This window comes from Halichoeres trimaculatus, unplaced genomic scaffold (assembly GCF_033239565.1).
Source record: "Halichoeres trimaculatus isolate MK-OKI-2021-1 unplaced genomic scaffold, fHalTri1.1 fHalTri1_scaffold_2, whole genome shotgun sequence".
Lineage (NCBI taxonomy): Eukaryota > Metazoa > Chordata > Actinopteri > Labriformes > Labridae > Halichoeres > Halichoeres trimaculatus.
The window spans coordinates 12661495-12676426 of NW_027437180.1; the positions used below are offsets into that span (position 1 = coordinate 12661495).

The 14932-nt window shown below is 41.3% G+C and overlaps 1 protein-coding gene across 1 annotated transcript; it reads left to right on the plus strand.

Moving 5' to 3' along the window:
* The first annotated feature begins 11824 nt into the window (after nucleotides 1-11824).
* On the plus strand, nucleotides 11825-14625 carry LOC141785457 (uncharacterized). Its single transcript, XM_074663788.1, has 13 exons — nucleotides 11825-11939; nucleotides 12068-12171; nucleotides 12268-12540; nucleotides 12651-12744; nucleotides 12853-12920; nucleotides 13010-13075; nucleotides 13258-13422; nucleotides 13523-13591; nucleotides 13784-13915; nucleotides 14016-14075; nucleotides 14187-14267; nucleotides 14427-14529; nucleotides 14603-14625. The coding sequence occupies exons 1-13, from the start codon at nucleotides 11825-11827 to the stop codon at nucleotides 14623-14625; spliced, it is 1353 nt and encodes a 450-aa protein (XP_074519889.1).
* Nucleotides 14626-14932: the final 307 nt, after the last annotated feature.

Genomic DNA, 14932 nt, shown 5'->3' on the forward strand with positions numbered 1-14932 from the left:
CACGCAATTTGGGGTTGTTTACACGGAAAGAAATAATAATAAATATAGCTGCATGCAGCAATGACGGGCCCTCGCCCCGCGGAAAATGGTCCGTATTGGGGTAATTCCCAAGCAGCCTAAGTGCAGCAAAATGTGCCTCAAGCAAGAGCTCTGTGTATGGATGAGGTTGTTCCCCCGCAAGCAAGCATACATAGTACATTGAAAGCATAGTTGATATGATTAGTGTACCATAGGGGGAGCAGCATTATCACTGTAATTCATGTCAACAGCAGTCAGGAGTGGGAGTGACTTCATGTGTGTAAAATTTGGAGCAAACGTTAAAATGAATGTAATAATATGATCAAGCATTTCCAGTGGGTGGCGCTATTGCAGTAGCAGAGATTTGAGGTTATGGAAGAGTTGGGGGATGGACTTTCATGGTGTGTGTGAAGTTTGGAAGAAATTAGACCTTAAATGACTGAGTTAGTACTACTTCCTGCTGTGTTTTGACATTAGCGAGGTGAAGCTAGTGCCATAGACACACCCTTGACCTTGAGGACATGAGCTGATTTGTAATGCTTTATGAAGGCGTGACAGAGATTTGCAAGTTAAATGAAAAAGAAAATGGCAAAAAATGAAGAGGCTATAAATCAGAGAGTAAAAGACATTACTTTCTGTTAACAGTAAGGGGCGCTGTAGTGTTAGATGAAAAGAAGTATATGGATGTGTTGGAGATGGGAGAGGTAACATGTGTGTGCATTTTGGGCCTGATCCAACATTGTACAAGAGAGCTATTAAGATTTTCATGAAGTAGCAAAATGGTGAACTTTGGCGGCCATTTGTGGCCGAGCCATACAAGATGATAAGAATTGTATTGTAAGTGTTCATCTTCAATGTGTGTAGTTTCCACAAGGCAAGTTTGGAGTTCATCTTAGTCCAAACCTGGGAGTAGTTCATTGAAATACATAGCCTATAAACGTAATTTTGGCAATTTCAGGCCATTGCCATCAGGAGGCGTTGTAATTTCTGGGAGGAATAGAGACATGGCTGTGTCCAGGGCTTAACACTGAACATGTGTGTAAATTTTGGTGCAGATTAGACAAAGTTGAAAAATGCCGAACTTTGAGCCTGTGTCCTAGCCAAACGGAAAAAAATTCTATAAATTTAGCTATGATTATTAATGTTCAATGTGTGTAGTATACACATGCCAAGTTTGGAGTTGCTGTGACAAAAGCCCTAGGACTAGTTCGTTCAAATGCGTAGGCTACAAATCGTCAAAATCCCATGTTTACGTGCTAATAGCGAAGTTCGTGTTGAGAATTCACGATAGTCATAAGAGACTTTTTTGTTCATGTGGGCATGCTTGTTATACCCACCAAATTTCAGGACTGTAGCTGAAAGCAGAGCAAGGGGCTGCAGTTTTAAGCCCCTAGGGGGCGCAAGGGGGGATGGATTTTTGCACAGACAGTGGAATCATAAATTTTTCGCCGAGTTTGAATTTTGTGGCTAGGTCATTTCGCCTTTTTTTCAAGCCAAAGGCACGCAAAATGGCATTGTATTGGCAGAAACAAAGAAGAAGAAGAAGAAGAAGAAGAAGAAGAAGAAGAAGAAGAATAATCCTAACAGTTACAATAGGGCTTCGCCCCCCGATTCTCGGGGGCTCGGGCCCTAAATATAGCTGCATGCAGCAATGACGGGCCCTCGCCCCGCGGAAAATGGTCCGTCTTGGGGTACTTTCCAAGCAGCCTAAGTGCAGGAAAATGTGCCTCAAGCAAGAGCTCTGTGTATGGATGAGGTTGTTCCCCTGCAAGCAGGCATACATAGTACATTGAAAGCATAGTTGATATGATTAGTGTACCATAGGGGGAGCAGCATTATCACTGTAATTCATGTCAACAGCAGTCAGGAGTGGGAGTGACTTCATGTGTGTAAAATTTGGAGCAAACGTTAAAATGAATGTAATAATATGATCAAGCATTTCCAGTGGGTGTCGCTATTGCAGTAGCAGAGATTTGAGGTTATAGAAGAGTTTGGGGATGGACTTTCATGGTGTGTGTGAAGTTTGGAAGAAATTAGACCTTAAATGACTGAGTTAGTACTACTTCCTGCTGTGTTTTGACATTAGCGAGGTGAAGCTAGTGCCATAGACACACCCTTGACCTTGAGGACATGAGCTGATGTGTAATGCTTTATGAAGGCGTGACAGAGATTTGCAAGTTAAATGAAAAAGAAAATGGCAAAAAATGAAGAGGCTATAAATCAGAGAGTAAAAGACATGAGTTCCTGTTAACAGTAAGGGGCGCTGTAGTGTTAGATGAAAAGAAGTATATGGATGTGTTGGAGATGGGAGAGTTAACATGTGTGTGCATTTTGGGCCTGATCCAACATTGTACAAGAGAGCTATTAAGATTTTCATGAAGTAGCAAAATGGTGAACTTTGGCGGCCATTTGTGGCCACGCCATACAAGATGATAAGAATTGTATTGTAAGTGTTCATCTTCAATGTGTGTAGTTTCCACAAGGCAAGTTTGGAGTTCATCTTAGTCCAAACCTGGGAGTAGTTTATTGAAATACACAGCCTATAAATGTAATTTTGGCAATTTCAGGCCATTGCCATCAGGAGGCGTTGTAATTTCTGGGAGGAATAGGGACATGGCTGTGTCCAGGGCTTAACACTGAACATGTGTGTAAATTTTGGTGCAGATTAGACAAAGTTGAAAAATGCCGAACTTTGAGCCCGTGTCCTAGCCAAACGGAAAAATATTCTGTAAATTGTATTATGATTATTAATGTTCAATGTGTGTAGTATACACATGCCAAGTTTGGAGTTGCTGTGACAAAAACCCTAGGACTAGTTCGTTCAAATGCGTAGGCTACAAATCGTCAAAATCCCATGTTTACGTGCTAATAGCGAAGTTCGTGTCGAGAATTCACGATAGTCATAAGAGACTTTTTTGTTCATGTGGGCATGCTTGTTATACCCACCAAATTTCAAGGCTGTAGCTCAAAGCAGACCAAGGGGCTGCAGTTTTAAGCCCCTAGGGGGCGCGAGGGGGGATGAATTTTTGCAGAGACAGTGGAATCATAAATTTTTCGCCGAGTTTGAATTTTTTGGCTAGGTCATTTCGCCTTTTTTTCAAGCCAAAGGCACGCAAAATGGCATTGTATTGGCAGAAACAAAGAAGAAGAAGAAGAAATATAGCTGCATGCAGCAATGACGGGCCCTCGCCCCGCGGAAAATGGTCCGTATTGGGGTAATTCCCAAGCGGGCTAAGCGCAGCAAAATCTGCCTCAAGCAAGAGCTCTGTGTATGGATGAGGTTGTTCCCCCGCAAGCAAGCATACATGGTACATTGAAAGCATAGTTGATATGATTAGTGTACCATAGGGGGAGCAGCATTATCACTGTAATTCATGTCAACAGCAGTCAGGAGTGGGAGTGACTTCATGTGTGAAAAATGTGGAGCAAACATTAAAATGAATGTAATAATATGATCAAGCATTTCCAGTGGGTGGCGCTATTGCAGTAGCAGAGATTTGAGGTTATAGAAGAGTTTGGGGATGGACTTTCATGGTGTGTGTGAAGTTTGGAAGAAATTAGACCTTAAATGACTGAGTTAGTACTACTTCCTGCTGTGTTTTGACATTAGCGAGGTGAAGCTAGTGGCATAGACACAGCATTGACCTTGAGGACATGAGCTGATTTGTAATGCTTTATGAAGGCGTGACAGACATTTGCAAGTTAAATGAAAAAGAAAATGGCCAAAAATGAAGAGGCTATAAATCAGAGAGTAAAAGACATGAGTTCCTGTTAACAGTAAGGGGCGCTGTAGTGTTAGATGAAAAGGAGTGTATGGATGTGTTGGAGATGGGAGAGTTAACATGTGTGTGCATTTTGGGCCTGATCCAACATTGTACAAGAGAGCTATTAAGATTTTCATGAAGTAGCAAAATGGTGAACTTTGGCGGCCATTTGTGGCCACGCCATACAAGATGCTAAGAATTGTATTGTAAGTGTTCATCTTCAATGTGTGTAGTTTCCACAAGCCAAGTTTGGAGTTCATCTTAGTCAAAACCTGGGAGTAGTTAATTGAAATACATAGCCTATAAACGTAATTTTGGCAATTTCAGTCCATTGCCATCAGGAGGCGTTGTGCTTTCGGGGGAGAATAATGATATGGCTGTGTCCAGGGCTTAACACTGAACATGTGTCTTGATTTTGGTGAAGATTGGACAAAGTTGAAAAATGCCGAACTTTGAGCCCGTGTCCTGGCAAAACGGAAAATTATTCTGTAAATTGTATTATGATTATTAATGTTCAATGTGTGTAGTATACACATGCCAAGTTTGGAGTTGCTGTGACAAAAGCCCTAGGACTAGTTCGTTCAAATGCGTAGGCTACAAATCATGAAAATCCCATGTTTACGTGCTAATAGCGAAGTTCGTGTTGAGAATTCACGATAGTCATAAGAGACTTTTTTGTTCATGTGGGCATGCTTGTTATACCGACCAAATTTCAAGGCTGTAGCTCAAAGCAGACCAAGGGGCTGCAGTTTTAAGCCCCTAGGGGGCGCGAGGGGTGATGGATTTTTGCTGAGACAGTGGAATCATAAATTTTTCGCCGAGTTTGAATTTTGTGGCTAGGTCATTTCGCCTTTTTTTCAAGCCAAAGGCACGCAAAATGGCATTGTATTGGCAGAAACAAAGAAGAAGAAGAAGAAGAAGAAGAATAATAATCCTAACGATTACAAGAGGGCTTCGCCCCCCGATTCTCGGGGGCTCGGGCCCTAAATATAGCTGCATGCAGCAATGACGGGCCCTCGCCCCGCGGAAAATGGTCCGTATTGGGGTAATTCCCAAGCGGGCGAAGTGCAGCAAAATGTTCCTCAAGCAAGAGCTCTGTGTATGGATGAGGTTGTTGCCCCTCAAGCATAAATGTTACAATGAAATTATAGTTGATATGATTAATGTCCAATAGGGGGAGCTGCATTATTTCTGTGATGCATGTCAACAGCAGTCAGGAGTGGGAGTGACTTCATGTGTGTTAAATTTGGAGCAAACGTTTAAATGAATGTAATAATATGATCAAGCATTTCCAGTGGGTGGCGCTATTGCAGTAGCAGAGATTTGAGGTTATAGAAGAGTTGGGGGATGGACAGTCATGGTGTGTGTGAAGTTTGGAAGAAATTAGACCTTAAATGACTGAGTTAGTACTACTTCCTGCTGTGTTTTGACATTAGCGAGGTGAAGCTAGTGGCATAGACACACCCTTGACCTTGAGGACATGAGCTGATTTGTAATGCTTTATGAAGGCGTGCCAGACATTTGCAAGTTAAATGAAAAAGAAAATGGCAAAAAATGAAGAGGCTATAAATCAGAGAGTAAAAGACATTACTTCCTGTTAACAGTAAGGGGCGCTGTAGTGTTAGATGAAAAGAAGTATATGGATGTGTTGGGAATGGGAGAGTTAACATGTGTGTGCATTTTGGGCCTGATCCAACATTGAACAAGAGAGCTATTAAGATTTTCATGATGCGGCAAAATGGTGAACTTTGGCGGCCATTTGTGGCCACGCCATACAAGATGATAAGAATTGTATTGTAAGTGTTCATCTTCAATGTGTGTAGTTTCCACAAGCCAAGTTTGGAGTTCATCTTAGTCCAAACCTGGGAGTAGTTCATTGAAATACACAGCCTATAAACGTAATTTTGGCAATTTCAGGCCATTGCCATCAGGAGGCGTTGTAATTTCTGGGAGGAATAGGGACATGGCTGTGTCCAGGGCTTAACACTGAACATGTGTCTTGATTTTGGTGCAGATTGGACAAAGTTGAAAAATGCCGAACTTTGAGCCCGTGTCCTGGCAAAACGAAAAAATATTCTGTAAATTGTATTATGATTATTAATGTTCAATGTGTGTAGTATACACATGCCAAGTTTGGAGTTGCTGTGACAAAAGCCCTAGGACTAGTTCGTTCAAATGCGTAGGCTACAAATCGTGAAAATCCCATGTTTACGTGCTAGTAGCGAAGTTCGTGTTGAGAATTCACGATAGTCATAAGAGACTTTTTTGTTCATGTGGGCATGCTTGTTATACCCACCAAATTTCAAGGTTGTAGCTGAAAGCAGACCAAGGGGCTGCAGTTTTAAGCCCCTAGGGGGCGCGAGGGGGGATGAATTTTTGCACAGATAGTGGAATCATAAATTTTTCGCCGAGTTTGAATTTTGTGGCTAGGTCATTTCGCCTTTTTTTCAAGGCAAAGCCACGCAAAATGGCATTGTATAGGCAGAAACAAAGAAGAAGAAGAATAAATATAGCTGCATGCAGCAATGACGGGCCCTCGCCCCGCGGGAAATGGTCTGTATTGGGGTAATTCCCAAGCGGGCTAAGTGCAGCAAAATGTGCCTCAAGCAAGAGCTCTGTGTATGGATGAGGTTGTTCCCCCGCAAGCAAGCATACATGGTACATTGAAAGCATAGTTGATATGATTAGTGTACCATAGGGGGAGCAGCATTATCACTGTAATTAATGTCAACAGCAGTCAGGAGTGGGAGTGACTTCATGTGTGTAAAATTTGGAGCAAACGTTAAAATGAATGTAATAATATGATCAAGCATTTCCAGTGGGTGGCGCTATTGCAGTAGCAGAGATTTGAGGTTATAGAAGAGTTGGGGGATGGACTTTCATGGTGTGTGTGAAGTTTGGAAGAAATTAGACCTTTAATGACTGAGTTAGTACTACTTCCTGCTGTGTTTTGACATTAGCCAGGTGAAGCTAGTGCCATAGACACACCCTTGACCTTGAGGACATGAGCTGATTTGTAATGCTTTATGAAGGCACGACAGACATTTGCAAGTTAAATGAAAAAGAAAATGTCAGAAAATGAAGAGGCTATAAATGACAGAGGAAAAGACATGAGTTCCTGTTAACAGTAAGGGGCGCTGTAGTGTTAGATGAAAAGAAGTATATGGATGTGTTGGAGATGGTAGAGTTAACATGTGTGTGCATTTTGGGCCTGATCCAACATTGTACAAGAGAGCTATTAAGATTTTCATGAAGTAGCGAAATGGTGAACTTTGGCGGCCATTTGTGGCCACGCCATACAAGATGATAAGAATTGTATTGTAAGTGTTCATCTTCAATGTGTGTAGTTTCCACAAGGCAAGTTTGGAGTTCATCTAAGTCCAAACCTGGGAGTAGTTCATTGAAATACATAGCCTATAAACGTAATTTTGGCAATTTCAAGCCATTGCCATCATGAGGCGTTGTGCTTTGTGGGGGGAATAATGACATGGCTGTGTCTGGGGCTTAACACTGAGCATGTGTGTTAATTTTGGTGCAGATCGGACAAAGTTGAAAAATGCCGAACTTTGAGCCCGTGTCATAGCCAAACAGAAAAATATTCTGTAAATTGTATTATAACTTTTGATCTTCAATGTGTGTAGTATACACATGCCAAGTTTGGTGTTGGTGTGACAAAAGCCCTAGGAGTAGTTTGTTGAAATGTGTAGGCTCCAAATCGTCAAAATTCCAAGTTTACGTGCTAATAGCGAAGTTCGTGTTGAGAATTCACGATAGTCATAAGAGACTTTTTTGTTCATCTCGGCATGCTTGTTATACCCACCAAATTTCAGGGCTGTAGCTTAAAGCAGACCAAGGGGCTGCAGTTTTAAGCCCCTAGGGGGCGCGAGGGGGGATGAATTTTTGTGCAGACACTGGAATCATAAATTTTTCGCCGAGTTTGAATTTTGTGGCTAGGTCATTTCGCGTTTATTCGCAGCCAAAGGCACGCAAAGTGGCAATATATCGGCAGAAACAAAGAAGAAGAATAATAATAATAATAAATATAGCTGCATGCAGCAATGACGGGCCCTCGCCCCGCATAAAATGGTCCGTCTTGGGGTAATTTCCAAGCAGCCTAAGTGCAGCAAAATGTGGCTTAGCCAAGAGCTATGTGTATGGATTAGGTTTGGCCCTGCCAGCAGGCATACATGGTACATTGGAATCATAGTAGTCAGGAAGAGTATTTGTTCACCCATGGTCTGTAAGTCTGAAGCAGTTTTCCTGCTATTCTTCTTGTCCAGTCTCAGCACTCCTTTCATCCAATGATGAGCCACCACACTGTCCTTCTTAATCAAAGCAGATCTTAGGTGTCAAATTTGAAAATGCTTTGTCTCTCCTGTTATATAGGTTTCATCCAGCCTCTGAAGTGTGTTCAAGTTATCTTCAACTGTTTCAGTACCTTTTCAGGATCCTGGTTATGTTCTAATAAACCTTCAATGAAAAATCATGTTCAATAAGCATTACTGTTCTTCATTAACACCAGAGTTTAGGGTCTGAGGATCATGTTATTTATCCCATGAGTTCCTAAGATGAGTTGCTTCCTGTGAGGTCTAAGCGGTAAAGACATTTTCTGTACACAATAAATTTATTGCATTCATTGTGTCTTCTGTTCCTTTATCATTACTCTTTCCTGATTTAAATGTTTTTTTTTTTGTTGTGTCAATAAAATGAATATGGCTGTTGTTTGCTGTTTTTTTATAGAGACAGACACACACATACACACACACACACACACACAGACACAGACACAGACACAGACAAACACACACACATACATACATACACACAGACACAGACACACGGACACACGCACACACACACACACACACGCACACACATGGTTACCCAGTGCTGTAGTCTCAGTAAATATACATCATCACTGTGTAATTTTCCTATATGTGTTAGAGAGTATTATTACCAAATGTGGATAACAAATTAACATGAATTTGTAAAGCTTGTACGCAGTGCAAGCAAGTTGCAAAAGTGTAGGTGATGTAGTACGTCTTATGAGGGATGTCATAGAGTTTGTGGCGGTTTCAGTTCAAGGCAGCATTTGCTTTGTTTGCTTCATGAGGTTTAAGGATTTGCAGTGAATTGTGTGAAAAGAAATACAATTTTAAAAAGACGACAAGACATTAAAAGATGGTGTGTTTTGATGACTTGATGTGTCCAATAAGATAAAGGAGAGGAAATAGGTAGTGCGGGACATATAGGAAAATTGATGGATAATGTACATAGGTAGGCACGAGTTGGATTCGAACCCGTGCCATAAGAAAAATAATCGACATCGTAGCGCGGTGTCAAATCCGTTGAGCTATCTTTGCGATGGTACAAGAAGAGTATTTAACTGATTATATCAGAGTTAATACAGAGGAAATAGGTAGTGTAAGATACATAGGAAAAGTTTGGGGTAACATACGAAAAGCAGACATTACATTACATTTATCCCACATGCGTGAGGAAAACATTACTAGCCGATCAGCATTATTCGTAAAGCCATGTAAACACAAAACAGAAACATTCATAGCTGTTTTTTTTGTTTAGGATTTTTATTTTCGTTTCTTGAAGTGAAACATGTTTTTGTGTTCTGCCTAGTGTATATTAAGTTGCAACCAAATTATTACAAAGGATTATCATGTATTTTTGAAGTTGTCTTTACTTCAGTGGGCGTTACCGTTTTAATTCACGCCTGCAGTTTCATCGTGGGCACGGCTCTATACTGTATTGTGATTGGTCGGTTGGCTGGAGAGGTTATAAATCTCTCCGTAACACAGTATCGGGTGCCATTTTGTGTGGTAAACTCAGAGCGAGCGAACACGCTACGGCGAGTTAGCGATCCCATCTGAGAGATTCATTGTTTTCTTCAAGTTTTTCCTTCTTTGTTCTTTTTCCGTTTTTCTTTCTTTCCCCTTCATTTTTTTTTCCTGTACGTGTCTTCATTCTTCGGCCGACGCTTTGGACACAGTAAGTAATGACAGTGCTTGAACGACTTGTATTGTAATATCTTTCTTTTGGAGTAAGGTAGTTTAAAAGTGATGATAAAGGTTTAATGTTTTCCTGGCGCATTTTCCTAACTTTGTGTAACTTAGTTCGTATGTATGGAGCATTTAAGTCGATGTTTGTGAGTTAGTATGGCTGTGAACGGAGGTGTGCGATGATATAAACAGAAGCTAAGGGCGCACGCACCCCTCCCCCTCATCTGCCGGTTTCTCCTACACTCGGAAGGGGCATAGGTTACATGACCAAAAACACAAATAAACGGACTCCTTTCGGAAAAAAACTGATTAGGTTTGCATTCACGTTTTATTGAAAGTGAACGGCTGGTCGTGCCCGCTCTCACAATTTGTGTTTGGCTCCTGAAAGAGTATGCGTGTTTGTTTTCATCTGTATGTAGCTAGCTGTGGCTTTGCAGCAGAGGTAGCGTCGTTTAACGAGACGATGAAAAGTAGAGTCTTATTTAGCGGTGTATTTGTGTGAGAGTAACGCGCTGAAAATTGTGTAGTAACGCGTGATAGCAGATTCATACAGATTTTTTCGTTGAGAGTCAGTTTATCTGTGCTTTTGGTCAATTAGGATTTCAGTACGTGTTTTGAGTTGGTATGGTTGTATTTGTTGACCGTAGGTTTCGGTCGTCCATGCTTGTGGGGCTGGTGGTGGAAGGGAGTAAACTCTTTGTGGGAAGGAGTAAATTGTGTTTTTTGTACATATTGTTGCTACGTTTTTACTGTAATAAGGACGCAGAGGTTTTGTCAATCATGAGCTAATTTGTGTAAATTTTATGGAACTGTTGGTGTGCTGAGGCGTAGTTTTGGATCCAACACACGTCGTCGTTGGTGCTAACAAACAGTTCGTCCTGTTAAATGGCTGAATGCAGCGCTACTGTAAAACACGCCCCATTTCCTGAGTTTCGATAGTATCCAGCTGCGTCACTGCAGGCAGCAGTCTCATGGCGGTATTTTCTCACGACAGCGCCACCCAGTGTATTAGAGTTGTCTTTCAGCTAACAGCGGTGGTTGTCAAAATTGAACCCATCTGAGATGTCTGTGGCTTATACAGTACTTAAATTCTAGAATTTTTAATGAAGGTGTAGTGATAATTATTAGCACAAGTAATAAAGACTTGATGTTATTGTGTTCACGATATAGGCAAAAACATTGGCAAGTAGTGAACATCTCCTCAGCCTGTAGCAGGGATATGTTGTGTATGAAGGAAATGCCATGAATGACAGCCTACCATGAGAAAGTGATTTTGTGTATGATGAAATAGAAAGCAAAAATCCTAGTATTTTTTACAGTGTTCAAAAGAATGAAACAAATATCCAGACATTTTATCAATGTGCAAATGGGATAAGGTACAATAGTGTAATTAATGTCATTTTATTGTTATTGTCATTGCTCAACATTAGCATTACACAATACTCAACCCTGAGGTTAAGTGTGTTATGCTTGAGGAGATACTCCAGGTTGTCATTTAAATGGCAACAATTTAGGCATTGTTTTACAAGAATTAGGGGCCTAAGTCGGGTGGATTCATGGATCAAGTGTTTACTAGGGGTGGAAGAAGTTTTAGCTTTGAGATAACTTGTGTTATGTGATATAGAACAGTTACACACAATTTTATTGTAGTATCAACTTTATAAAGCAGAGTTGCTGGTTTGTTAATAGGACCTGTGGCACAGTTCTTAGATGAAGCAGTAAATGTTATTTGGGGACAAATATATTTACATTGATTGATTAGTGACAACTGCTACATTTTGTGTTGAGTAATATGCCTGTGTAATGCAATGGTTTGTAAAGTCTGCATTTTTTTCTTTACAGTTGCAGTCGGCAGAAAGTCATACCGTGGTAATTTTCAACAGTTGGTTTGGTGCGTTTGCGAGGTATGTTATGTTGATGTTGTATATTCATAAATGAATTTACCTAAAAACATGTTTCAGTGTATGTTTTTAATACTCATATTCATTCATTTCCTTTGTCCCTTTTTTTTAATATAATTTAGTCCACATGCCTAGAACGAAGTCCTCTCGTCGTTCCGAGGCAGCAGCCCGTAGACTGGCAGAGCGACAGCCACTTGACATCACCCCCACGTGGCGTCGTGCACGGGAAGAAGATGAAGCAGGTATGTGGAAAATTATATTTCTTTGTTTTTGTTGAACTAATTACTGTTGGTGTATCTTAGAGGTGTTGCTTTTGCATTTGTCATTACTTTTGTGATTGAGTTGGGGAAATTTGATTTCTCTTTCATAGTACAAGGGACGGGACAGCGCCACCGTATCCTCAGGTGGCCAGTTTCCACTCTGACCAGGAAGAGTCACAAGTTGGTCATTCCACCTGAGTCTTCTGACAAGGAGGTATAAAAAATTGAATTTTTCTTTTTATTTTATATGTGTAGAGTTGTAAATTCATTGGCTAGTAGGTGATGTTCCAACTATGTTTTGCTGTTCCAGTTTGTCCTTTTGGTTGGTGACTCCCACCTGCGAGCCATCGTTGATGGGTTCGTGGAGATGCCAAAGGGACTGTTTTCCTTTGGCATCATGTCGACACCAGGGGCTGCTGCACACGAGGAGAGGATCGAGCTGATCCACGCTGAGGTTCCCCGTACTCCTGCAGCAGTGGTTCTTGTGGCACCCAGCAACAACCTGACGCACTCCAAGACCATCGAGAGTGCAAGTGCAGACTTTGCCATGCTTTTGTCTGCAGCCATGGAACGTTGGTCCAACGTACGTATTGACATGTGTTCTTGTTGGCATATTGAATGGTTTGAAAGGGAAATGTGAAAGGTTTGTCAATACAATACAAATGTTTATACATGTGTTGCCTTATTTTTTAGGTTGCAGTGCTTGAGTTTCCTCCTCGGATCTCCAGCAATCTCCAGTTGCAGCAGGCCATGAGTCAGGAATACCACAGAGTTTCTGCTAGAATGGGTATGTCTGCTTTTTAAAGCAGAATTTGTTGTATTGTTTAATGTGGTTGTGTAAATGAAAACACAATTGTATCTAGTATCTCATACTTTGTCTTGTTGATTTTTTAAGGTGTGAGGTACTTTCCAGCATTCGAACATTTCCCTTTGAGAGAGACTGATTTGTGGGCCAGAGATGGTGTAAGTAGAACTTTCACTTATGACATAAATTGGTCATCTTTAGCACTGAAAGTGTTGTTAATAATTTTTGCTTAATGTTTTTTCAACAGATTCACCTGTCTGATACTGCAGGGATGCCAATCCTTGCACGGCTGCTATGGCAGGCTGCGTACGATGTAAGTTGTGTTGTGTTATAAAAAGATTATGGTTCATTGCATTGAATGTGAATTCTTTACTAATCAGTGCATTTGGGTTATTGCACTTACTATGTTATCTGTAATAATACCAATTTAGTATGTTTTAAATGTTATATTTGACCTGCTTATTAATAACTGTGTTTTGTTATGTCATTAAATAGACCCTGAAGCCACTGCCACAGACAACATGCGTCCAGGTTCCAACACCTCCCAAGCCCTCTGTCCCACAGGTCAAGCCTAGACTTGTGGTGAGAGGTGAAGTTCCTACTCGGCGTCCTCCAGTGAACCCCTTCACAGAGTGGACCACTGTGAGACAGCGCAGAAGGGTAAGTTGTTGATAGTTTTTTGAAAGATTTGTAAATGTATACGCTGTGTGCACTGAAGTTCAATGATAATAACTACAAACTGTGTTTCTTTGAATGACAGGGGAGCTCATCAGGGGAATCATCTCTCTCCTCTGGTGTGGTTCCTAAGAAGCGGATGGTTGGAAAGCAGGTTTGTAATGTTTCATCTTGTTGACAGAGTTGCGGACATGTCTGAGGTGCTGTGCTTAAAGCAAGCAAACATTCTATACATAGTTTACATGTTTGAAATAGTGCTAAGTTTGCTTTGTAGTAAATTTATGTATCATTGTATTTCATTACACCTGTTCAGTTTAAGAACTGTATCTGTGTTGTAATTTCACAGGTCCTGAAGGAGTGTGCCATCCCGCTAACACCAGTCTGGTTTAGCGCTGCGCTGTTGGATGAGATGGAAAAGGTTGCTCCATCTCATCTGCCTGCTCCTGCAGAGTGCAGACCTGTTCCCAAGGGCAAGCAGGTAATATTCATAGACTCTGTGTTTATATTACCCAGTAACCCAGTTACCCAGTCCAAACTTATTTCATTGTGTATAATGTTGTAACTTGTATTTTCATTAGAAGGCCTTTGTGGAACAGAAGAAGGCTGCTGTCTCCAAGAGGAGTCGGTCCGTTCGACAGGTGAGTTTTATAAGATTATTTTGGCAAACAATGTTTTGTTTTATTTAAGTAACAGTGTCACAAGTTAACTGCAGTCTGAGAACTCATCCATGACTGTGGTTGTTTTTGTAGGCGGAGGCAGTGCCGTGTGTAGGAGGTGTGAAGTCCCAGGCCACACCTGCTACTGTCGTGCCTGAGATGGTTGGAGAGGAGGTTGGTGTTTAATTTAACAATAAAATGTTTTTTGTTTGTTCTTCATACTGATTGAATGTCACATAAGTACTGTAATGGTTCAAGCAATAGGTTTGACTTATATCAGTGACATATCTGTGTTGTCTATGCTGGTAATTGACCTGTTTTGTTTTTGATCAGGTGCCAGTGCCCCACGTGTCCCCAGCGTGTCCTGTGTCCTCTGTGTCCCCTGTGCTTCCCGTGTCTCCACGTGCCAGCCCTGCCCAGGCCCCTGAGGTGGAAGGTAGCGCGAAACATCGCTCTCAAAGATTCATCAAAGGTCAGAGTGATATTTGTTGTCTGTCTTGTGTTTGTAGTGAGCAGTTACCCAGACCTGTAGTTTCTGCCAGTACTTTAAGACTAGGCAGTGGTGAGCGTCCTGATGTTAACACAGCAATATGTTGTAGTGTTGTAGCTGCCATCAAGCACAAAGTTTCACCTGTGTGTACATGGCGTGGTAGAGACCTGGATGAGATCAGGTCACAGGGTAGTGACTTGTATGCGTTTATAGCACAGGAGAGTCACAATCTGGCAGAGAAGGACAAGTTCTTTCAGCTAGTTGAAAAGCGTAGTGTTTTTGGTAAGAAGTGGAGACTTGAGCTTGACTTGGCAGAGTACATTGCTGCTACGTCTAGTGGAGAGGCTCT

What these genes read in the sequence shown, in the direction of transcription:
- LOC141785457 (XM_074663788.1), top strand. Translation starts at nt 11,825, where the DNA reads ATGCCTAGAACGAAGTCCTCTCGTCGTTCCGAGGCAGCAGCCCGTAGA. An exon ending in CTGAGTCTTCTGACAAGGAG is followed by an intron (nt 12,172 to 12,267) that starts GTATAAAAAATT and finishes TTGCTGTTCCAG; the next exon opens with TTTGTCCTTTTGGTTGGTGA. An exon ending in AGCGGATGGTTGGAAAGCAG is followed by an intron (nt 13,592 to 13,783) that starts GTTTGTAATGTT and finishes GTAATTTCACAG; the next exon opens with GTCCTGAAGGAGTGTGCCAT.